At 42.5% G+C, this 24,835-nt stretch overlaps 1 protein-coding gene across 1 annotated transcript in view; it reads right to left on the bottom strand.

The window, feature by feature from the left end:
• SERINC5 (serine incorporator 5) overlaps window positions 1-24,835 on the bottom strand; it is a 1,123,885-nt gene that overhangs the window by 462,464 nt on the left and 636,586 nt on the right. Inside the window, exon 5 of the mRNA XM_044063720.1 lies at window positions 4,366-4,459. Coding sequence (XP_043919655.1) covers window positions 4,366-4,459 — 94 coding nt within the window. The remainder of the gene's footprint in view (window positions 1-4,365; window positions 4,460-24,835) is intronic.

Below are 24,835 nucleotides of genomic sequence, written 5' to 3'. Positions count from 1 at the left end.
ATGGCATTCAGGTGTAGGAAGTTTTAATGACACTTTATTAGGACTTTATCAGACCCATCATCAATATAATACCCCCTTCGGTAGCTACCTAACTATGGCTATACAACAGTTGGAATACTCACAAAGGCTCCTTATCAGAGGAATCCAGGACATAAACACATTGTCTATATGGATTACCTTAAAGTCTTATCTCTATATGCCGTCTCCTACAGGTTACTAAGAGGTGAGCCATATCTGGCATACAAGGCATACTCTGAAACAAGTCTGATGGACCTTTTGCACATCCACAAAATGAACAGTACCAGAACCGCTACAACCAAGGATTTAAATTTTGCTTGTGACATAAATAGGACATACTGGCAAGACCGATGAGGATCTTCATGCTATGAAACAGTCATCCATGTGGATCAGAGTCCATCTCCAACCTTATTTAAGCATAATCTTGACCAATGGATGGGAAATCAGAAATTCACCACAGATCTGGCCCTCATGTCTCTAATAGAGGCAGACAGTAATTATGGTCAAACTAACATACACACACACGCACACAGACAGACAGCCACAGACAGACACACACATACACACAACTTTATAAACTTTTTAACATATCCCCTCCTAATAAATGCCCATGATACATAGGAACACCTAAAATTAATAGAACAGGTTTTGTTACAAATGTTTTCTGAATAGATTTACAGATTGTTACTACGTTAATGAGTCGGGGGAGCCCTTCTAAAACCAGCCATGTTTTCCCAAAAGAATAATATCTTGTATTCAAATAAGACTTTGACGGCCTGGCATTTATAAGCTACCTGTGCCCATAAGGGACGTGGGTGTCAGGCCCAGTGTAAAATTTCCTATTCCATATCCACTGTTCTATGTTCCACTTAAACTGGGTAACAGACAAACTCCGCTTCATATGGATGTTCCATAGCAGGGGAAGTCTCTCCAGCATGTTCCGTTTAAGTCCCACACAAAATTAAGTCCTCAAAACTCGTATTTCTGGTATTGTTTGACGTAAAAATATGCAGGACATTCATAAGTGCGGGGTTTTGGATGCCTTGTAAGCCAGGCAAAGATCACACCCATAGCAATCTATAGGAAACTGAGTAGATGGAAAGGGCTTTAAGGTGCTCTGCATAAGGCAGGTTTGTTACGTTTTGTATTCTTTTGGTAAGGATCATGCGAGGTCGTTCTAGTTACTACATATGCCTGGTAAATTGCATACCAAAGGGAACAGTGTACTTAATGGTTGTTCTCTTAAGGGCAGAGTACAGTGGAATAATGACCTCCACATTGAACAGAAGAGGCAATGCTTTGAGATTTTTGGTTGGCTCGTATGCTGGTATACCACCTAATCAATAATCGCAAAGCAGCACTCAAGCAACCAGAAACTATACTTAACTGACATCTACTAATCCCCACAGGTGCTGGCTATGTGAGAGTTTTATGTAGTATGACTTGTGCGTTATAATTCTCCCCTAGTTTACCTTAATAACACTTCCCATCTTTTTCATCCATTTCTTACAGAACCACTGTGTACAAGTCTAAATTACATCTAGTGGGACAGATACTTTACAATTTCCCCACTTACTAAATTCACTCGTGTTGCTGGTCATCTGATTACCTTGATCGTCTAACAACAGTCTCTCGTTTGAGTACAAGGCAGCCCTGATTCTTCCAGTCAGCTCCTTGACTTCATGTCACTTAAGAACTTTCCTTTCAAACAATGAAAAGAGGTTTAATTGGCAGAAACTCTCCATGGGCATTATTATTATTATTATTATTATTATTATTAGGAGGATTAAGAAACTGAATCCCCTTCAGCTTGCTGACACACACACTGTTGACTAAACTTTATTTCCTTCTTTTGTTCTGTATTCGAAAATACCCGATCCTTCTGGAATAATACAATATTCTGAAGGCAGCTGGATAGATAATTTTTAATCTCATATCTAACTCTCAATATCGCCTAATTTCCAGGATAAACTTGTTTCTCGTCCATGTGGCATACAGTGAATAATCATTTTCCACAAACACTCTGGTGTCCCTATTTTTAACATTCTTCTCTTCTGCCGCAGTTCTGTCAGGAGCTGCCCTTTCTGCTGCTATGATTGCATCTTCTCCAATATAGGTCTCAACGGTAACCGTTTGAAATGTTGAGCCACAGTAAAACGAGAGCTGAAATATGGAGACTGAATGGCCAAAAGATGAGACTTTTATATACTAAGTCAGAAATGCCATTCCTTAGAATATTCCCTTTTCTCCAAGGTATGGTGATCTCGGAGTTGCTATACATAAGTTCACTGATTGTGGGAAGCTTGCCCCCTTACAGGAGTGTGTGCAGGGGAGGGGGGCTTTCCTCCCCAAAAGTTGTTTAAAGAAAAGCAATTTTCAAAATCCACTCTTCTCCTGTGTTTTCGGTCTTTTTCTTGCTTGTCAGCACTCAGCATTTCTTGTGCTGACATTTCAATAGGCAGCCGTCTCAACTGCTTTCTGATTGCCAGATTTAAAGCATACACACCTCAATTAATAAATGCTGCTGGAGAACACACCAGCCCAGATGCTTATCTGTACTTTTCAAAAAATTAATACCATTGTATATACTAAAGCTGCAACCAGAATTATTTATGCTGAACTGCTGAGAGGTTCTTCACAGCCAGAGCTTTTTCTTCTTTTTTGGTTGATTACCCCATTGCCTTTTCCAAATGTTTCCTTCTTCTTAGCTAGACCCAGGTAGTATAATTACTATCCAATAATTTAAATTTCTCCAAACTGATAACGTTCACTACTTTTTTGTTAATTTCTCAATTTTCACACAAAGGGCACTATAATCAGATGTGTTACCGAGTCAGTCACCATTCTTGGAAGTCCAGAGCCTTCTTTTTTCTCGTCTTTTCTTAAAAAGATTTTATTTATTAGGCATCAATTAAAGAGACAATTACCTCTATGGAGCCTAACGTTTGAGAAGCAGAAATTAACTCTGCCACCTTCTGAACCAGCATCATCACCAGTACTTACCCTGGAAAGTCCCTCTTTTAGGTGGCAATTATTTCAGCTAGGCAAGTATCTGAATTTCACAGTCTATGTATTGATTCAATCAATCTGATCTTCCATAATGAAAGATTAATACTTCACATTAACAGGTCCTTCATTTTATGCCGGATGTATATACCATAACTTTATTTATTTATTTATTTTTTTAAATCAATCTCCTTGTTTTTTCCTAGCTATTCCAAATAAAGTAAATACCTCTTGCATCATCTAGAGGTCCACACACAACTGACATGTTAACTTATACATAACCAAACAGTTCAAAAGACTAAACAGTTCTTAGTTTAATTTGCACAAAAACAAGCTGGGACAGAAGGTCTCTAAGCTGACTGGCAAAGTGGCTTAATGATTGCATTAGAATTTTGTTATGAAAAGCATGACAAGCAGCCTCCATTACTTCCAGCAGCTCATTCTACCAGAGCACTGGCTACATCCAAGGCCTTCTTCACTAATGTTTCAGTATTTGGACGGCTGTAACTTGGGCTTCTTCACACACTTTCACAAGACAGTGAGGATGGATGAGGTGTTCAGGGAGAAGTCCATCTTTGGAACCACCATTTTGCATGACATTTTCTTTCTTTACCACCCAAGAGGTCATGCTTGGGACTCCATCCTAAAGGTTGAAAAGGATGGACTGGATCTTCCGCGACATGAAAGTTGTGTGCTTATTGTAAAAGTAGATGATCAGAATTTAGCCACTTCAAAAACCCACCAACCTACCCCTTCGCAGTGGAGGCAACACCCAAAAGAAGGGCTAATGATTGGAGAAGTGCTGAACTCTTGAGCTACCTATTTGGAAATCTACAGGGTATGTTTAAGTGGGATATTATGGGTGGACAGGAGGAGCTACAACCTAGGAAAGTTTCTGGTACCAATCTGACTTGAGCTTGTAGCTAAATCCTAGAGATTAAAGAAGATGGACTTGGATACCTATCTGTATTATTGCAGTACATATGTGACTCATTCACTTGGCACTCCTATAGGCTTGGCACACATCTTACACAAAAGCAGTACTATTAACTAAGCTGCAAGTGATGACATATGCTTAAATTTTAATTTTCTAGCAGAAAACAGAAAAGTAACACTTTGCTTTAAAACTCACCCACTGCGAAAATGCTACACAGCTAATCTGAACAATGCAAACATAACAAATAAAAAGATTTGCATAACTAAAATCCTTAATAGAAAAGTTTGTTATTGACAAATTAACAGCCATGACATTGTGTCACCCACCAAGTCATTTAAAAAAAAGTTGTTCACGTAAGAAACCAACATCAACTGGATTCTGGACTAGCATATACAACAACTCACCAGTTTTTGTTCCATTTATGTGCAAACTCAACAAGCAGCATCAACTGAATTAATAAGAAAAGGAATCCTCCTGCAGCTCCTACATAATGCCAAACTGGAAATGAGAAAGAAAAATAAAATAAGGCATTCTCAACATTATGGTCCTCAACACTTGTTACAAAACAATTAAAGAAAAAAAAAATACATGCAAAACACAAAGAAAAAAAACACACAAAACTGGTATACATCATCAGGAATCACGCAAGGACTACATTTAGTATGATTCTATGCTATTCACATTTCAAAGTATTCTGCATTCAATGGAAGCATAACTAAGGTATGGCAAAGGGGCCAGCCACCCCAGGCATAAGGTATTCAGGGGCACACCATCCCGGGCACTATCAGCAGATAACTGTTGGAATGCATTCATTTGCATTTCAGCATTTTCTGAATGCCTGTATGGAAATAAAACACAGCTCTTGCTGACAGTACTGAAATGCTTGCTTCACCACTTAGTGTGTGGTATAAGTTGCAGCTAGCCCATTTCTACAAATGTAGCAAGTGGCTTGCTAAAGTTTTTGAAGTATGAGGAGCCTTTTTTTTTTGCACTCCTCCATATTGAGCAGGGGGTCAACAGACTGAGGAGCGGTGCTTAGCACTACATGAGCAACCTACTGCTTCGGCATTCACTCATTTTAACAAGTGTATAACTAAGTTAACTTTCAAGACATTAGCATGACAAAGCATTTCAAAAAATTTAAGCCCCATGACGACATAATGAAGGTAAGCTTATCTGGAAATACAGTTTTATTAAAAGCTGGTAACTTTTTACCTGCAAATGCGCAGCCAGTAAAGCAGACTTCAAACTATGTATGCACCTTCACAAAATTCAGTGTTCTCAAATCAAGAAAACCCTGCACAACACATGGGAAATGAAGCTTCTGCAAACTTTCTAAGAGGATGGGTTCAGGAAGGACCTGTCAATATGGACTACAAACAGTAAAAGAATAGCTACCAGTAAAAATAACTTAGATCTACAGTGTTAAAAGAGCTACAGATTGTTCTTAATCATAAACTTTTTGCAGTTTCACTGACAACTTTGACTGAATGAATAAATGTAACAATTCATTCCAAGGTCTTGCTTTGCAAAACTTAGCCTACAGCTTGACTTGAATGCCACTGTCTTGCAGCATTCAATTACTGAACTGCAAACACACAGCCATAACAGGCCAACATAGCACAAATTTCTTAAGCAGCCTAATTAAGCATGCCAAGTTACTACATGGTTTATCTCAAGAAACATGAGTGCTGGGATCTGGGGCTCAAGGTACAATAAGGTAATGCACTCTACACCACATTTGTTGCCCTTGGAAAACTAACACAATGGTGACATAAGGCAAGGGGTAAAGGGGTGTACAGCTTGCAGCACAACGCAATGATGTATGTTAAGTTGTCTTATGCCCCCAACAACCTAACCCTATGATATAAAGTGAGTTATGCAGTTCAAAGCTTGACCAGCTACAGTACACATGTAAATACAGTAAAAGCAAACCCACTGACCCAATGTTGAAGTACGTCCACAGGTACAGGACTGCTACAAAAATGTTCTCCTTAAAATTAAAAATAAAACCAGGGACACAAGCTAACCCAAGAACATTCAGGAACAAATCTAAGGCTAACTTCCTGCTATTAAGTGATAACCTAACAAAACTCCAAACATCCTAAACCCTGGGAACACTACTCCCTATGCAGAACTGTTCACAAAAAACATGTACAAGCATGTTAATTGCTGCATACAGGCAACTGTACTCCCCAGGAATAAATACATAACTCTCAAAAACAAGCCACCTGGTGCAATCACAATATCAACAGACAATATAACAGAAGGAAATCATGGCAAACTGGGAAGTGTACTGCCCAGCAGGATAAAAAGTCTCAAACTAAACTCTGAGCAAAAAAGTATATCAAAGCCACATTTGAGGTAAATCTGGCCTCCCAGGCCAAGAATAACCACAATACATACTTTAGCTGCATCTGCAATCTCAAAGGCCATACACAATTGTGTGCAGAGCTCATTATTAATGCAGCCACCTACATTGAGCCAGAAGATAGAGCAAACATACTGGCTAACAAATTCAGCTCTAATTTTACCCCGCTCCCCCTCCAGTTTCCCCTCAGGAAATACCATCAAACAGAACTCCCCAACAATCACTTGGGAACAGATCTTTAGTACTCTCAAAAGCCAAGTTCGCTGCATTGATGGGCCCTGAAAATAATCAAGGCCGTCTAAAAATAGCATAAAACACAACACATCAGGCCCTTTGGAATCACTGTTTCCAAGTTGTTGTAGCCGCCAAACAGTCTCTCACAAACCATCAATCTTCTGCACAAAGGCAGGGCAAATATCGGTCCTGGAAATTACAGACCCATAAATCTTAGTGAACTAGTATACAAAGTCATGGAAAGAATCATCATGGAAATCAATAAGTGACATAGGAAACCTCCAGACACTGAACCCAATCCAGTTTGGTCTTGTCAAGGGGAAGTCATGCCTTCTCAATCTAGTGGACTTCTTTGAGAAAGTCACCAAAGAAATGATAGCCTTAAACAGTTCACACTGCCTACACCTTGACCTGGCAAAGGCATTTGGCATAATACCTCACCTGGGCATTGTTGATAAATTCAAGCGGTTACATATAAATCCCTCTGTCACCCACTGGGTAGCTAGCTGGCTTACAGACAAGACCCAGAAAGTTAGAACTGGGGAGTCCATCAATACAAAGAAGCAAGTTACCAGCAGAGACCTTCAGCGTTTGGTCCTAGGACTACTGTAGCCAGCATTCAGACCTACTACTGAATACAAGGCACATTCAACAACTGGAACCGTACACTGTTCCTCACTAAAAGACATAAATAACATGTCATATGCGGACCACCTCAAAGCCCTTTCCCTGCACTCTGTCACCTATAGGCTGTTAAGAGGAGATCTATGCTTAGCATACAATTCATCTTAGGACCCCACTGTGTTGGGCCTCTTCACCAGAATTACCTGTTCTAAAGACGTAAACCTAAACTTAAACTGTGGTATAAATAGGACCTGCTGGAAAAATGGTATGTATCCCAGAGAGCATCACTGGAACAGGCTCCCAATCCATGTGAAGCAAAGTTTCTCCCTAACCCAGTTCAAGTGCAACCTGGACAACTGGATGGGGAACCAGAAATTCATCTCTGGTTTGGCACCTATGTTTCTAGTGGCACAGTTAATGGTTAATTTCCCAGGACCCTGCTTGTAAATGTTTCATCTCTCAAGCACCCACTTACACTACCAAAGGTACTAGAACATATCAGAAACTTGATGGCTAGGCTTAAAAATTCCCCCATAGTCATTAGCCAAATAAACACCCATAAACCTATAACAGTGAAAAATTTCTTAGGTTTGTACCTGAAGGAAATACGATCATAATACATATTCAAGTTAATAAGCAACTGTTGTAAGGCTAAAGCTGAAGTTCTCTACTCAAGAGATATGTAGCAGATTACAAGGCAACAGGTAAAGGACATTCCTCAGGAAGAAAATACAGACTTGACCACAAGGATAACTCAAAGCCGATGCTATTAAGGGGAAAATAATACTTCCTTGCAGATTTTTAGGCAACAGCCCTGCAAATGTTGTGAACATAGTCTCAGAGACAAGAGACTTGCTTTGAAGTACAAGTCATTAGCCTGATGGCAAATAACCCTCCCAGCAAACCTCAAGAAAATTGTAACAAATAATATAACCAACCTGATAATTACATATTCTGTTGTCAACCATGCAAAACGGCTTCATTGTCAAAAGAAAAAAAACTTAGCAAACAGGGGAATGGAGAAATGAGATTTTACCAATACGGATTACTGCAGTAGGGGTACAGAATGTAGGCAACAGGTGGCTGAAACTTACTGGAGAAAACCAGCAAACGAAGATTTTGGAACCAAGTAACAAGACAGGGAAAGGTAAGAGTGGAATGAGGCTAAAGAGGAGTTTGGATTGCTAATTAGACACCAACTTTCACTTCCAGGGATTAATAACCAAACTACAGGCAGAGAGAAAGGACAGAGGACAGTTAAGTAAAAGACCAGCTGTGGCAGTGTTTTTAGTAGAGTGTAAGACAGAAGTTGTTAAAAAGAGGGACAGTCAGTAGGACACACAAAATACTGTATAATAACGATTAGAATTAGAGGACACTTGAAAAGGCTGTGAAGACAAAATGGAAAAGCAATATACAAAGGAACAATTAAAGGACATCTGTACAGCTTTTAAGGAAGGGACAAGTCCAGAAGGTTCAGGATTTTTGCATAGAAGTATATGCATAGGTATTTCTATTCCCCAAGCAGACCTTAGTGAACTTTTCCCCGGGTAGATAGCAAATGCTGGAGGTGTGACGAGGAAAAGAGTGGTAAATTGGAAACTTTTTTTTGTCAATGTAACAAGTTGGCAGATTTTAAACAATCACTACAGGACACAGTCACTGCGGCAGTGGTGCTGCGGTAGCGTTGTCATCTCACAGTACGACATCCTGTCCGATTCTCAGCTACAATGTCTTCTGTGTGGAGACATGCGTGAATGGACGTACCTTCGTTGAAGGTTGTGCGTCAGAGCTGGCAACTCGGCACATAAAAATCTACTGCCAATCATTAGCGGACCGGAGATCCGCTGTGGCGACCCCTAACCGGGAAAAGCCGAAAGACACAATAACTACAGAACACAAGTCAGAAATGGTGGGGAGAGTAAATGCTTCTTGCAACTAAGGACATTACTATGTTGAAATAGGACATATGATCTGAATTGCCCAAACAGTGTGGCAAGTGGCATTACTGGCCGCAAAAAAATATATATATTACTAGAAAATGCAAATCAAAATGTAAACTGTAACTGCAGTAGCAAGTATTGTAAAGGAGATAAAAGAGCTGAAAATATGATCTTTAGAACAGGAAGGAGCTAATTACATATAATAAATGGAATTTGTGGGAACAATACAGACAGCGTAGCATTCAGGACAAGTACTGAAATTTAAAGGAATCCAGGAACTGAGCAATTTATGTTATGAAAACTGTTAAAATGTTTACTGCTTGAAAATGAAATAAACGTTAGTATAGTCTTTTTTTTTCTTTTCTATTACTATATATATACCCATGTCAAGTTTTTGTTAAAATAATGTTTAATAAAGATGTTTAAAAAAGTCAATCAAATTTACACTACTGCTCTCAACAACTGCTTACTTTCCAAACTGTCAGTGGCAAGAAACCTCTAGTGAGGACATAAAGAAGTGACATTACAAGATTCTGTGAAGTAAATTTAAAAAAATGACCAAACTTTTAGTACTAGAACAAAAACTGCTATGCAGCATATCTCCCTTTATCAGCTACCAGCATAACTACATTCTAGAAAAAAAGTGTGGGATTTTACACGTGTATGTCTGCATGTGTTGGTGCATGCATGCATTGGTGAATGTGTTTGTGATGCCAAAAGTAGAAAACTCCTAAACTGAAACTAGACTGTACACAAGTGAAAAGTGATCCAGAGCTTTGAACAAGTTCACTATCTTATTCTGCGCTACATTCCACAAATTAGACTGCGATAAGTGAAACAAGACAGTAACAGAAAAAAAAAAGAAAGAAATAGGGCAAAGGTAAAACGACAACAGATATACAAGACAAAGTACCTCAGCCTTTACCTGACTGAATATGAATACAATCCTCATTTAAAATCAGTAATGCAAGTCAACAATTTCTTGCAAATGTTGCCAGTGCAGAACACCTTTGAAAGGCTAAATGCCTAGAACTTTGGCACTCTGGAACCTTCCAAGAGGTGCAAGGACTGAAATCCAGGCAGAGAAATGGAATACAGTACAGTTCATCAAACGTGAACTAATCAAAGTCCATTAGGGCAACACAAAGAAAATCTGCAGGTTGATTTCCTTGTCAGGCATCATCCCCTCCCCCATGAACAGTACATTCTAACTATAACCCCAAAGCAACCCCTCCCCCAACTTTATAATTACAAACTTACTCAGCAGTCAGCCTGCGTCATCTAACATCAGGTAAAAGGATTACAACTAATATGGCTCCAAAAAAAATACAGTTGTACAAGTCCTAGTTACCTGTATCAGTAGATGCTTGTACAACAAAGGCTTTACACTGGCAGTCAGGTAGTGGTCCCCTGCTACCCTCCTCAGGCAGACTACTAAAGCTCAGAGTCCCGCCCACTACCTCTCTGTGGGTGTGATGGACCAATCACCTGGCAGTTCAGGGACTGTCTTATAGACCAACAGATAGGACCCTTTCGGTTTTCTAGGGTCCAGCAGGAACAGAAGATGGAAACAAGCTTTGGAACTTCTACTGTTCCAAATAAAAAACACATACACATGCACGCACATGCACCCACACACACTAAACAAAGGCTGTGAAGCAGCATTGAACAACCACCAAACTACGCATGTCAAAAAAGGGGGAATGTGGGTGGTACTGCCAGTATAACAGTATGTTCTATGAACATCTACTGTTATAAGTAAGTAGGACTTATGCAATTGTACTAGAAGCAAAAACATACTACCTTACTAACATTCAGGTAATGTGGGAAAAAGGAAGGATAAGGGTCCAGGAGGCCCTGGAGAATGGTCTTAGTGAAGTGGACGTAGAAAAGGCATCCAACTTGCAGTAAATAGAAGTTATGTCCTTACCATAATGTTCCATGTGGAGTGTTCATCTCGCCTTTGTTCTTACACATGGGTTCGGAGCCGATCCTCGGCTCCGTGTCGGCCGCTTGCAAGCTCTGCATCGAGAAGAAGCTCGAGATCACCTAATACCCACAATCCCCCTCTGCCTTTACCTCAGATCTAGTTTGCAAGCAAACCAGCAGCCATAGAGAGCACACTCATACCAAAATTTACACAATCAAAGGATCATCTATATACATATATACATACATATATATATATATATATATATATATATATACACAAGTGTATCATACAAATACAACTATTGCAACTGCAGAAGGAGAATACTCCAGACCAGGCACCAAATTGAACGTTCTTCCTGAGGGTGGGAGGGTGGGAATGTAAGAACAAAGGCGAGATGAACACTCCACATGGAACATTATGGTAAGGACATAACTTCTATATGTGAGAGTGTTCAATCTCGCCTTTGTTCTTACACATGGGTAGCGTCCCTAGCTCCATGATCCTGAGGAACTCACGGGAGAACGTTCTTGAGCACAGTGGAACCAAAGGTTGCCCTATCCCTAGAAACCCTGTCCACTTTGTAATGAGAGATAAATGTATGCGGTTTAGCCCAAGTAGCAGCCGCACAAATCGTGTCTAATGGTAAGCGAGCTGCGTGAGCCAAGGATGTAGACACTGATCTCGTAGAATGTCCTTTAGGTTTGACCGATAAGGTTTGATTAGAAGCCTCATAAACGTATGTGATACAATCAGTTAGCCATTTGGAAAGAGTTAGTTTAGTAACTGCTACACCTTTCCTGCTGTCAGCAAAGGCTACAAATAGTTGATCAGATTTCCTGTGATCTTTTGTTCTATCCAAATAAAACCTGAGTTGTCTATGGACATCCAATTTATGCAACATATACTCTAACTTATTAGAGTGATTTTTGAAAAAGGTGGGTAATTCAGTGGACTGATTAATATTATTAGTAGAGCAAACTTTGGGGAGAAAGGATGGATTAGTGAGAAGGGATACTCTGTCAGAGTGGAAAATCAAATAAGGGTGTTTAATAGAAAGAGCCTGAAGCTCAGACACTCGCCTAGCGGATGTAATGGCCACCAGGAAGAGAGTCTTCCACGATAAAAACTTCAATGGGCAAACTGAGGCTGGCTCAAAAGGGGGCAACATCAATTTAGAAAGTAAGAGGTTCAGATTCCAAGGTGATGTAGGAGTTCTAACTGGTGGTCTAATATGAAAGGATCCTTTTAAAAAAGCCTTACAAAGTCTGTGAGCTATAACAGGCGCACCACATTCTTCCACATGAAAGTTGGAAATGGCAGCCAATTGCACTCTTAAAGTGGCAGGAGAAGCTCCTTCATGGAACAATTCTGTCAAAAACTCCAAGATCTTGTTTAACGGAGCTATAACAGGGTCCAAATGATGTGAATTAGCCCAGAAGACGAAACGCTTCCATTTACTGGTGTAGGTTTTTGTAGTGGAAGCTTTATGAGAAGCCACTAATATATTCTGAACTGCGGTGTAAGGGAATCAGACCTGGCTAGAAAGGGAAGCGGAGCAGCCAAGCTGCTAGATGGAGTGATTCGAGAGATGGGTGAGGAACTCCTGACGAGTGAGTCAGTAGATCTGGCTCTGGGTCCAGAATCCAAGGTCCCCGAACGCGGTGATGCAATAGAAAGGGGAACCAAATTTGACGAGGCCAGAATGGGGCAATGAGGATTATCGTCCTCTGAAGGTTGTTGGCTTTCTGCAGAAACTTTGCAATCAGGGGAAAGGGAGGAAAAGCATACAGGAGACCCGGGGGCCAATCGTGCACCAGCGCGTCCCTGGGGACTTCCCCTGGAGGGGGTAATAGGGCAAAGTAGCTCCTGCATTTGGCGTTCATTGGAGACGCAAAAAGATCGCAGGAAGGCTGGCCCCACTTGCGAAATATCGTCTTCGCAATTGACTGTTTGAGGGACCACTCGTGAGGCAACAGGATTGCTCTGCTCAGCCTGTCGGCTATGACGTTGGATGACCCCGGGATGTGCGTTGCGATCAGAAAGCGACCCGTGGACTCCGCCCATTGCCAAATTCTCATGGCCTCTCTGCATAGTTGATAAGACCTGGTTCCCCCTTGCTTGTTTATGTACCAGACTACAGACATGTTGTCTGTCTGAACTGCAATAGTCCCTAGAGGAAGAAGGGGAGCAAAGTGTTGCAACGCTAAAAACACTGCCCTCAACTCCAGAACATTGATGTGCAGATTGTACTCCAGATTGGTCCATTCGCCTTGGACTGTCTGTCCCTGAAAGATGCCCCCCCACCCTATCAGGGAAGCGTCCGTGGTTATCGTCGCTGACGGCATGGGTAGCACAAATGGTCTTCCGCTGGAAAGGTTGCAAGTCTGAAGCCACCAAGTTAGGTGTGATTTGCATGTGTTTGTAATCAGAATTTCGTGTGTCAGAGGTAGCTGTTGGAACGACCATTGTGCAAACAGTAGCCACTGTAGAACTCTCATGTGCAGTCTTCCCAATGGTATCGCAATGAGAGAAGCTGCCATGAGACCCAAGACCTTTAGAACCAGCTTTGCTGGGGATTTTTTGGACGACAGAAGGAGAGAAATGTTGCTTTGAAGTGCGACTATCCTTTCTGGAGGAAGCCTTAGAATTAAATGATGCGTATCTAATTCCGCTCCTATGAATAAGATATGCTGTGATGGCTGTAGTAAAGATTTTTGAAATTTACGGAAATTCGAGGTGAATACAAAGTTGTAGGGTGTAATCCCTGGCCTGTATCAGTTGACGCCGGTGGTGGCAGACAGGAGCCAGTCGTCCAGATACGGAAACACCTGGAATCCTAGGCGTCTCAGATGAGACGCTACCACTGCCATGCATTTGGTGAAAACACTGGGGGCTGAGGTCAGACCAAAGGGCAGGGCTCGAAACTGGTAGTGACTGGCTCCCAGCCGGAAGCGCAAATGATCCCTGGACGCCCTGGCCATTTTGATGTGGTAGTATGCGTCCTTCAGTTCTATTGAGCACATCCAGTCGTCCTTCTGTAGGAATGGAAGGATCGATTGAAGCGTGACCATTTGGAACTTTTCTTTCTTGACAAAGGTGTTGAGGTTGCTTAGGTCCAGAATCGGCCTCCAGTCCCCTGTCTTCTTTGGAACTAAAAAGAACCTTGAGTAAGTTCCGAATCCTATTTGGCCCGCTGGGACTGGTTGGATGACTCTTTTTCCTAGCAGCTTTGAAATTTCTATAGCTGCTGGGTCTCGCAGATGGGGCGGTACATCTGGGAGTTTTCTCTTTGGAATGGGGGTGGATAGGAATGGTATTTTGTAACCTCTGGTAACAACGCTTTTTACCCAGTTGTCTGTAGTAATGTTTTGCCAGGCCTGAGGGTATAAAGCTAAGCGACCCCCGACTGCCTCCAGAGCAGGACAGTCGGGCCTCCTCTCAGGAGTGCTGGAAAGGTTTTCCAGGGGGCGTATCCCTGTCACCTTGGTTTTGCGGACCCCCTCTGCCGCCAGGGCGGCGTCTTCCACCTCTGCCCCCTCCTCTGCCTCTAAAGGGGGCATCACCCTGTGTGCCTGGGAAAGATCCTTGGGGTTTTTGAAACCACATTTTCCCACCACGTTGCCCTTTGGGGTACGGTCTGGAAGGGGTGGAAAAACGGACTCCGACAGCAGACAAGAGTCATTCCCTCCTGTTCACACCGGGTAAGGGTCTCCTTTACCTTGGGGCCAAAGAGAGTGGCACCATCAAATGGGGCGTTAGTAAAGGAAGACTTGAAGGCTTCCGCAAATGAACATAAGCGCATCCAAGATTGCCTGCGAAGAGCAATCGCTGAAGCTGCTGCCCTACTCGATCCTTCGGCTGCGTATGATATAAGCCTCATGGATGAGTTAACAATGGATGTAAGGGTATTTAGATGTGCTGTAACTTTCTCTGAGACCGCAGCATCTGTAGTACCCTGGAGGGTATCTCCCAGCTCTTTGACTAGATCCCTCTGTAAACGTGTAAAATGGGTCAAATAGTTCAGGGATCGCATAGAAAAAGCCGCTGAACTAAAAATGCGCTTCCCGTATCTGTCCATAGTCCTAGAATCTTTGTTAGGCGGATGGACAGATGAGGAAGATTCCGATATCTCCTTTTTCGTGGCCGCTGCCACCACCATGGCGTCCACTGGAACTCCCTTTGTGAGGTAAGCCTTGTCTTGGGGTGCAGTGATGTACTTATTAGGCTTCCTAGGGACTGGTTCCACCATGTCAGGTGTCTCCCACGCCCTTCGAGCAATCAACTCCATTAACTCATCGAAGGGCGGAGTGACCCAGGAGGAGGAAGGGCGAGCACCGAATGCCTTCAGCAAGACTGACTCATCCTCAGAAGGGGGAAGGGACTGCCAATCACCTCTCTGCTTCAGGATCTCCAAGATGTCAGAAAAGGAGACATCTTCTGAAGGTGACTTTGGGGACCCTTCTGACTCATCCAAGTCAGTATCGGATGTCAAAGATTCTTGCGGAGAATCTAAGTGTCTCCTCTTACACGATCTTTTCCTAGGGACTCTTCGGGGGGAGCATCCGAAGAAGCCTCCGAGGAAGAGGGGGCACCCTCCAGGGGTGGCTGAGACACCGGTGCTCGACGCTTGGATGTGGCCGTTGGTGCAGAGGAAGATAACGGTCCTTTATGGGGAGGAGAGGCTACTTCTACTGATGTGGTTGTCTGGGTAGACAACACCTTCCTCATGAGATCGAATGCCCCCGGGTCCCGAGTCGAGGAATCTCCCGGTTCCGAAGAAATGGGAAGAATCCCAAACAGGCACGAAGGCATCGACCCGAGGACGGAGCCGAATCGATCCGCGCTGAGGCCCGAGGAAGAGTCGGAACCAAACGCCGGTTCGACTCTCGCCCGGAACCAAGGATGGATCGTCGGCTCCGAGACTCCGGTACCGGATCCGACGGAGTCGAGGTGAACGGAGCCGACCGAGAAAAGGACGGTTCTGGCACCGAGGGCTCCACAATCAGTAGATCAACCTCTTCCGGCTCCAAAGACTGGACAGGTCTCGGAGGAGGAAGGGATGGAGATAATGGAAGGCCTTCAAGTTTCGACACCAATTGGGTGGAAACCGAGATAAGTTTGGATAGGGCCGTATGTTCCAATAATTTCTGCACCACACGGTCCACATCGATGTCGGAGAGGGGCTTAGAAGAACGGGTCGAAGGAACCGAAGACGGAGCCGACCTCAACAGTGTCGGGGGAGGGAGCTCCATCACCGGTTCCAAGACTCGAGGCTCGAAACTGACAACAGTTGAACACTCGGCCCGAAGTCTGTGGAACCGGTGATCTAACTTTAGTCAAGAGCTCGGAGCCGATGACTTGGGCTCCGACGTCTTCGATTCCTTCGAGGACTTGGATGCCTGGTCAGAAGCATCCAGAGCCTCCTGAAAGGAAGGTTTTAACAAACCTCTATCCATTAGTTTCCTGCGCCTATCTGTCATGACCCTCCCACTGAAAGAATGACAAATAGAGCAGTTTTCTTGCAGATGGAGAGGGCCAAGACAGTAGACGCAGGAACTATGATTGTCAGTTACTGACATTTTTTGCCCACATTGGCAACGCTTAAACCCCGATTTAGCCTTTTCAGACATGTCACTATAAAAGAGAGAAAAGTCAAATCCAGTAAAATAGTCAAGTCCGGTAAAATTGTCAAATCCAGTAGTGATAGTCAATCCGGTTGTCAAATCCAAGAAGGGGTGGTAGGCCCCGAAGAGAACTCTAACTAAGTTTTAACAACTTAACGGTACCGAGATTCCCTTAACCTTACCACACACACACAAAATATCACTAAATAAGTTTATATAATAAAGTACCAAGAAAAAATACAAGAAAAAAATTCTTAATCTTATCTCAGGTGCTCGAGCTCGACCCAGTGATGCGAACGCTGCAGCGGCAAACTAGATCTGAGGTAAAGGCAGAGGGGGATTGTGGGTATTAGGTGATCTCGAGCTTCTTCTCGATGCAGAGCTTGCAAGCGGCCGACACGGAGCCGAGGATCGGCTCCGAACCCATGTGTAAGAACAAAGGTGAGATTGAACACTCTCACATAGGTATATTCAGAGGACCATGTTGCTGGTTCTAGAATACTTTGAGTATACTCCTTTCTAATACACCACTGAAGAGGAAAAGGCCATGGTGGAACATGCCTTTACCTTGCCTGGATTTGCCTTGCCATGATGAGTGCAACAAAAAACAAAACTAGAGGACAACCAATGTGCAATGGTTTTCTTAGAGACATAATGACCCTCCTTTGTCCCTGTGTAGGAAATAAGTCTTTCAGCCTTCCTGAAGGATTTCATTCTGTCAAGGTAGTTCCTGAGCTGCCAGTGCACATTAATTTATAAAGTATCCTCTTCTCCCTTATTCTTAGGTTCTAGGAAGACCAAAGAGACTGACAGAGTGAATTCTGAGACCACATTTGGCATGAAAGAGGAATTAGTGTGTGGTTGTCCCACCATGAGAGCCTACAGATCAGACTCGCCTTGCAAATGTCACAGCAATAAAGCAAAACACTTTTTCATGTTAAGAGCGTCAGATCACCCTGACGGGCAGGTTCAAAAGGTGGTACGGCTAATTTTTACAGAACATATTTGAGATCCCACAAAGGAGGAAATCTGTTTGCAAGGGGTCTATACAAAATATTCCGTTCATGAACTATTTTTCCAAAACAGCAGAAGAAAAGAAAGAGAGGGATCCAAAGGCATACAAGGCAGAGATGGCTGCTAAAAGCACTTTAATGGAAGTGTAAGATAAGCCACCCTGAAACAGTTCACACAAAAATTTCAAGACCAGAGGGATGCTAACCTCAACGGACCCTCTGTTCCCATTTAGGCACAGCTTAGAAATCCTCATCCACTTGTAAACGTAAGATTTTCTAATAGCTGGTTTCCTGGCCTCTTAACACATGTTGCATATACTCATGAAACAAATATCTAAGCAAGAGTCACGAATGAATCATGCAGGCTGTCATTTGCAGTTGCTCCAAACTGGGGTGCACCACTTGCCAAATAAACTGTGTGAGCAACTCCAGAGTGTGGGAAAGTGTGTGGTAATAATACCACTAGAAGGGGGAACCTGTGCTAATAGGTGGTCACCACAATGATCTTTCCATTTCATTCGGAATCTTCAGAAATACCTTCTGAATCAGTGGAAAAGGTGGAAATGCATACAGGAATATTGCCATTCAAGGGAATGAAAATGCATCTGCCCTTCAAGCGCAGCTGCAAGGATGTCTGGAACAGAACGTCACTCGTCTGTTTTAAAAGGAGGCAAACAGATCTATTTCAGGTGTTCCTCACATCTGGAGTAGATCTTGGAACATGGAACATCACAGTCTTGAACTGCCACTCATGCGGGTCTTCCCAGGATCTGCTTATTCTGTCTGCTAAACATTTTGCTCTGATGGGAAATATGATCCATGAAGAGTCAGAGAATGCTGTAAAGCCAGCTCCCAGGCCATCATTCCCAATTGGTGCAGTTGTGTTGCCTGTAACCATAAGAAAAGGGCCAAAAGTACATAGGTGGTAAAGGACTTTCAAGGTGTAGATTACTGCTAACATTTCCTTGATACTAATGTGCATCCTTGGGCTCCAGGTGGCCTGCACTTGAACTTCCATTGACACAGCTCCCCAAGCAAAGTCACACAAATCTGTCTGGACAGACTGCATCAGAAGAGGTGGAAAGAGAGGTCCTGGACTGATACTCAGCTGTGCTATCCACCACTGTAGCTCTTGACTGAATCCAGCACTGGCAACTGGGCGTCCATGGAATGTGAGTGCTAGGTGCATGCCAATGAATTTTCCTCATGCAGAGATGGGTCAGTGGTATCATGAGAAAAGGAAGCCATCTGTCACAGAATTTTTAGGAATTCTCTTGTGGAGATGTTTTTCCTGGAGAATTCCTGAACTATCATATGACAGGACAGGACCTTGTCTTCAAGAATAAAGGCCACTATTTTGTCTGTATTGATTAAGCACCCCAGGAAGACAAGTCTGTGAGGGTGTCAGGCATGACTTCCGAAGGTTCAACTTGAACCCTAACTAGAGACAGACTCTGCACAGGTCAAGAAGTCATCCAAGTAAGGAAAAATGCGAGTGCCAAGAGTCTTGACAGCAAGCCATTAATGTAGCAAGATATTTCATACACACACTAGATGTAGTAGACAGTCCAAAGGGCAATGCAGGGAAATGACACTGTAAACCACATGCAACAAATCTCAAATATCTCCTGAAGTAATGAGCAATGAAGATATGATGTGCATTCTTCAGCTCCAGGGTTGCTATGAAGCAGTGGTCCAGCAGAAGAGAAAGCACCGTCTGCAGGGTGAGCATCTTGAACTTCAGGACATGGATAAAAAGTATTCAGAAAGGATAGGTCTTGTCAATGGTCTCCTTGACAGCTCTTTTTTGTGGACTAGGAAAAGTGTGGAGTAGAAACCTTTCATTCTGTCTGAAGGAGTAACTGCCTTAAGACCCCAGAGTCCAGTATGTGCTGGAGTACAGGACGGAATAACGAAATCTTGTTCAGCGGATGAGAGGGAACCCTCCTGAAATGAGGCGGATGATTTTTCCACTGTTACCTGCAACATCTGCCCATGATGTTGAGCACCCATTTTTCAGAAATGACTGATGTCCAGGCCACGTTGTTAAGAGCTAACTTTTGAGATGGGGCACCCAGAGGGGAACCTAGGAATAACGGGTGCTGAGCCTTGGCACAGTTATAACTTGGAAGTGGGGGTATCATTTTTGAGAAAAGAATCCCTCATTAGGTTTGGTAGAGTTCTTGTCCTGACACTTCCTTTTGGTGCCTTGTTTTTTTTTTTTTTGTTTTGTTTTGCTGGGACTTCTGTTTGTTGGGTGGCTGAAAACTATCCTGCTTATTGGGAAGGAAACTTGGGAATATGGAACATTTTAGAAACCCCTTAGATCAGTTTACTTCTGTCATCCCAGTGTTTTAGGATCTGCTGTGCCAACACAATCAGAGTCAAGCATAGCATTCATAATCTTATGTTGTAACTCATCAAAAAGTTTTGGCTTTGCAACCAAGTATACCTTCTTACCACCACAGATGTCGGTGTATTTCAGGAAACAGTATCGGCCTCCTCCAAGGGGCTTTTTAAAATATGTTTAGACGCTTGAGAAACACAGGAAATGAACTCTTTCATACAGTCTTTACGATCAGCAGGTAACAATGCAGTGAACTCAACTGTACTACACCTCAATGCAAAACTTACACAATGCACTGGTAGTTAAACACTTTAAAAGCACCATGCTGGACTGAATAATCTTCCTTCCCTGCAATTCCAGCCACTTACCTAGTCTATCTTAAGGGATTGGGTTTGATGAAAGACATGTTATTTTTACTGGCAAAGGTTGCTGGAGAAATAGAAGCTGGGCCCACAGACAAAGGGGGTTGGAGGTCAGGCATAGTAGAGTACACCCTGAATATATAAAATACTTTTTTTTTTTTTTTTTTACAAACACTCATTCAGCAGAGGAGAATTGCAAGTGTTTTTTTTTTAAAAACATCCTCCAACAATGAGAGCAATGGGGCGAAGATCACCATGTTTTGGGCTTTATCCTCCAAAAGATCATATGCCAAATGATCTCAAGAGCAGCCAATTGCTCCCAACTGAATATATCCCAAAATCTAGCCAGCATTTGGAAAAAGAAAAAAAAAATATCTGTTTAGTTCTGAACCGGATTCATTTTCAGAGGAAACTGAGTGGTCAGACTGACCCTTCCAAAATCTCAGATTCTGGATCCCCTTCAAAATTCAATCCTTGAATGGCTGAATGGAGGTGAAAGCACTGGTGTTACTCATAACCTGGTCTGCACTCCATAATCAATGGATCTAGCCATAGCCACAAGCTTACGTAAAAAAAAGTCTGAATGTTGCCTTTCAACATGTTGGGTCTTCTGTCTCATTTTTGCATAACTATATTTGTGAGTGAATCCCTGGGGGGAGTCGTAATCAACACTGGCAACAGATTCTGTATCCCTGACTACCCCTGCACCTAAACATTTGTTTCTCAAATGCAATGGTACATCCCCTGGAGGAAGTGTTTGACCCTCTTATTACACACAGTTGTGGTACTGGGGTTTAGCATAATGATTAAGGTGTTTACCACGTACACACAAGATACAGGGTTCAATTCTCACCTTTGAAGGAAACTGGCTAGGCTTAAAATAACCCAAAAGGGCAGCTAGCTTAGTACTTTCCTATGAACTTCCATGACACCAGTGGACCTTGAGGCAAAAAAGGGTGAATGGGCTGCTAACATGCCCAAGGCTAATGCAGAGTCACAAGCCATAGGCCAGGGACTTACTTCAATGCTTTTTACATGCATAAGGGGCAGATGGGGGGGGGATGGGGCGGGATCTGAATATATGAAGCCAGGGGCCATAAAACAAGCCAGAGCAATACTAATTAATAGCAGCTTTGTCGACCCAGTAAAAAAATTATCAAATACCACTTTTCTCCTTCTAAATATCAATCTGAGGTCTATTTCTGCAGGAATACTAGACTGCACTAAATAAAATGACAGTAGTTTAAGAAATATTTCAAATTGCAAAATACATGTGATTAAAAACAATCAGAGACAGCATAAAAGTTTTAGACAAACAAAGCAAAAACATATGAGCAGTGTAAGAGGAGAAACACGTAGCACACTTGCCTTTGGTGCAGAAGATTGTGGGTTCTATTCTCACAACATGTAGCTCAATCTCTAACAATGCAGTGCAGTGCAACATAAGGGGGTGCTGCACTTGTGAGTGTGTAGTCTTTTGGATGAGACACTAAACAAAGGGAGAGCTGGTGGTTGCTGTGGTAGATGTAAAAAATTCCATGGCACCTATTAAAGACAGCAGGGGGAAGCTATCTGATGCTCTGGTAAAATCTCCCCTAGTACTATAAATATTATCTTGGGTCCCCCTGAAAAAGGCTACTAGCCTACTGGGACTAACTTGGCCAATAAATAAATTAATAAATTCTCTCCCATTTACAAGTGGGAGAAGTTGTTATACAGGTTAAGGTGTTTATCTGAAGAACATAAGGTACAGGGTTTGGTTTTCACCTTTGAGAGAAGTTGGCTATGCTTAAAATGGCCCATAGGGGCAACTAGCCCAGTACTTCTCTATAAACCTATAAAACAAATCTTGTCAAAAATGTTTAACATGCAAAAAGGCACCACAATCGTGACTTTAAAATAATTGTTTAAAATGCTGCAATCCTGCTCAATTACCAACTAATGCCTAACAAAGGAAAAACTACAGTATCAACAAATTTTCCAAACAAAGCTTTTAATCTACAGAAATAACAGGTACAATTAATTTGTGGCTCTGGAAGTATGAGGTGATGAAGAGTGGCCTTTGTACAGAAACTCAGTTAAACATTCACAAATGACCATAAAACACATTTGAAGGGATACAAATCCATAAAAAAACAACAATCAGCTAATAAACATTATAAGCCTTATACTGTGCAGACAAGGTAAAAAGCCAAGCATATACAAAATTTTTAATCAGAAAAAAGTCACATGCAGCAGAAAACACTATACAAGCACTGACAGAAAAAGCAGAGGGAGGAAATAAGACCAAAAAGGGTTCCTTATCTGAGCTCAGCAGCTGAAGAGATCCAGAGTAAGGAGCAGTCTTCTACTCTTATCATGGCAGTAGAAAACTGGAAGGGTTCTGTCTGTGGGCCTTGTAAGGCAGTACCTGTACTGCAAAGTAATCAGTCCATTACACCTACAGGCAGGCAGTGGGAGGGACTTTAAGCTTTACTAGACTGCCAGAAGAGGGTAACAGGGCACTACTACCCAAATCCTAGTAAGGCAGTGCATTTGAAATCAGTAGGACTGACTTGGAACCATCATGGCAACTCTGGAGATAACAGAAGCACTCATTCTTTGCCCTTTCCAAGAACTGCACTCTGCAGAATTCGAGAGGAAATAAGGGAATGTCGGTCCGCCTCGAGATCCAGCAATCAGTGAATGCACTCCAAAGAATATCCTTGCTGAAGGAAGTGGTGATAATGTCTCAAAACTGGTTTCTCAAGAAGTACATTGCATCACTTAAGTGAATATACTGATGTGAATAATAGTCTCCAACAAAAAACAGTACTTTGTAACTATACTGGCAAGTGCGATATCTACTTCAGTAACACTAATTTCTAGATGTTCTACCACCGCGTAGAAGGACATAAATCACAAAGGGCCTTCTGTCACAACAGAAGAGACTTGGTTTTCCTTTCTATGCCTCAGCAAAGAAGGCCATCACTGAAATTGTGAAGTCTGTTTCCTTACACACTGGTTCATAGGTAGGTACTAGGCTATCGGCCCTAGGGCCTATACAAGCCTAGCCAAAAAAGTAACCTGACTTTCGCCACCCAAGAAAATTATTTTCCTGTGCCCCTGTCTAGCAGGGCCACAGAGGTGATCCCCAGGGTGAATTTCCTATTTCTCATCCAATCATCAAGATTTTTCTTGAAGAGTGTCAATGAGGAGCTTTGTTTGATATAGATAAGTAGTTTGTTCCAGAGTATGGGAAGTCTCTGGGACAGGAATCTATCCTTCCAGCATGTTCTGTTTATTGTGGTGACAAGGTTTAGGTCCCTAGAGCGTGTAGCTCAGAGGGACTGAGATTTCTTTAAGTGGAGCAAGTCCAACAGCTCTGGGTTTAACATAGCTTTGTATGTTAGGCGGAGATTGCCTCTGAGTAGGCGAAATGCGACAGAGTAAAGCTGGAGTTTTTTGAGACTGTCTGTGTAGGGCATCTGTTTGAGGCCGGTAATCCTCTCTGTGAGGTATTTCTGCGGCCTTTCCAGTTGTTGTAGATGTCTTGTGAGGTACATACCAAAAGGGCGTTGTACTCTATAATGGGTTTAATGAGTGACGAGTAGAGGGGAACAATGACCTCTTTTTTCCTGGATGAGAAACCTTTTGTAATGAGGTGTGCCACGTAGAAGGATTTCCTGACTACTGTGCTGGTGTGATTATCAAAGGCGAGACTACTGTCCACCTGTGCCCCAAGGTCTCATCACACTTTTGGTGTTAAGGAGACTACCACCTATGTGGTAGCTCATGGGTACAGAGTTTTTACCAAAGGGGATGACAATGCACTTTTTACCATTGAGCTTGAGGCCATGGCTTTGACACTAGGCATCTGTCTCAGTGAGGCCCTTTTGTAGGATGTCCACATTGTTAGGAGTTTCAATTATGGCTCCTAGTTTGCAATCATCTGCAAACTTTGTTAGCCAAAGACCTTCTGTGTTAGCCTGTACTTCAGAAAAGTAGATACCAAACAGGAGAGGACCCAGGACTGAACCCTGTGGTACTCCACTTGTCACTGGTCTGAAGTCTGATTTGGAGTCTGCTACTTTCACAGTGTGGGTTCTCTTCCAAAAGAGCTAAGCATATCCAATGGATATATCCCAGAGGATGTAAAAGTAGCAGAAAACTGCAGTGGAAGCAAGAGAAAGTATTAAGCCATTTAAAGAGATTTTTTTGAGACAGAGATAAAGCTGGTGTGGAATTACAGGGACAACAGCGGTCATAGGACACACTCATCTCTGTGCAATTCTGTTTGGGTAGTCTAACATGTCTTGAACTACATACACAGTCTGGGGTTTCTATAATTATTTGATGTTTTCTCTGAAAGACCATCCGTTTGGGAAATATTTATGTGATGTACTGTTTTGGGCAGTAAGGATGAAAGGTTTGGGATACTCGT

Source organism: Protopterus annectens, chromosome 2.part2, assembly GCF_019279795.1.
Source record: "Protopterus annectens isolate FY-2018-M chromosome 2.part2, PAN1.0, whole genome shotgun sequence".
In the NCBI taxonomy this organism is placed as follows: domain Eukaryota; kingdom Metazoa; phylum Chordata; order Ceratodontiformes; family Protopteridae; genus Protopterus; species Protopterus annectens.
The sequence above is the reverse complement of the archived record's forward strand: the minus strand, read 5'-3'. Positions and strand labels throughout refer to the sequence as shown.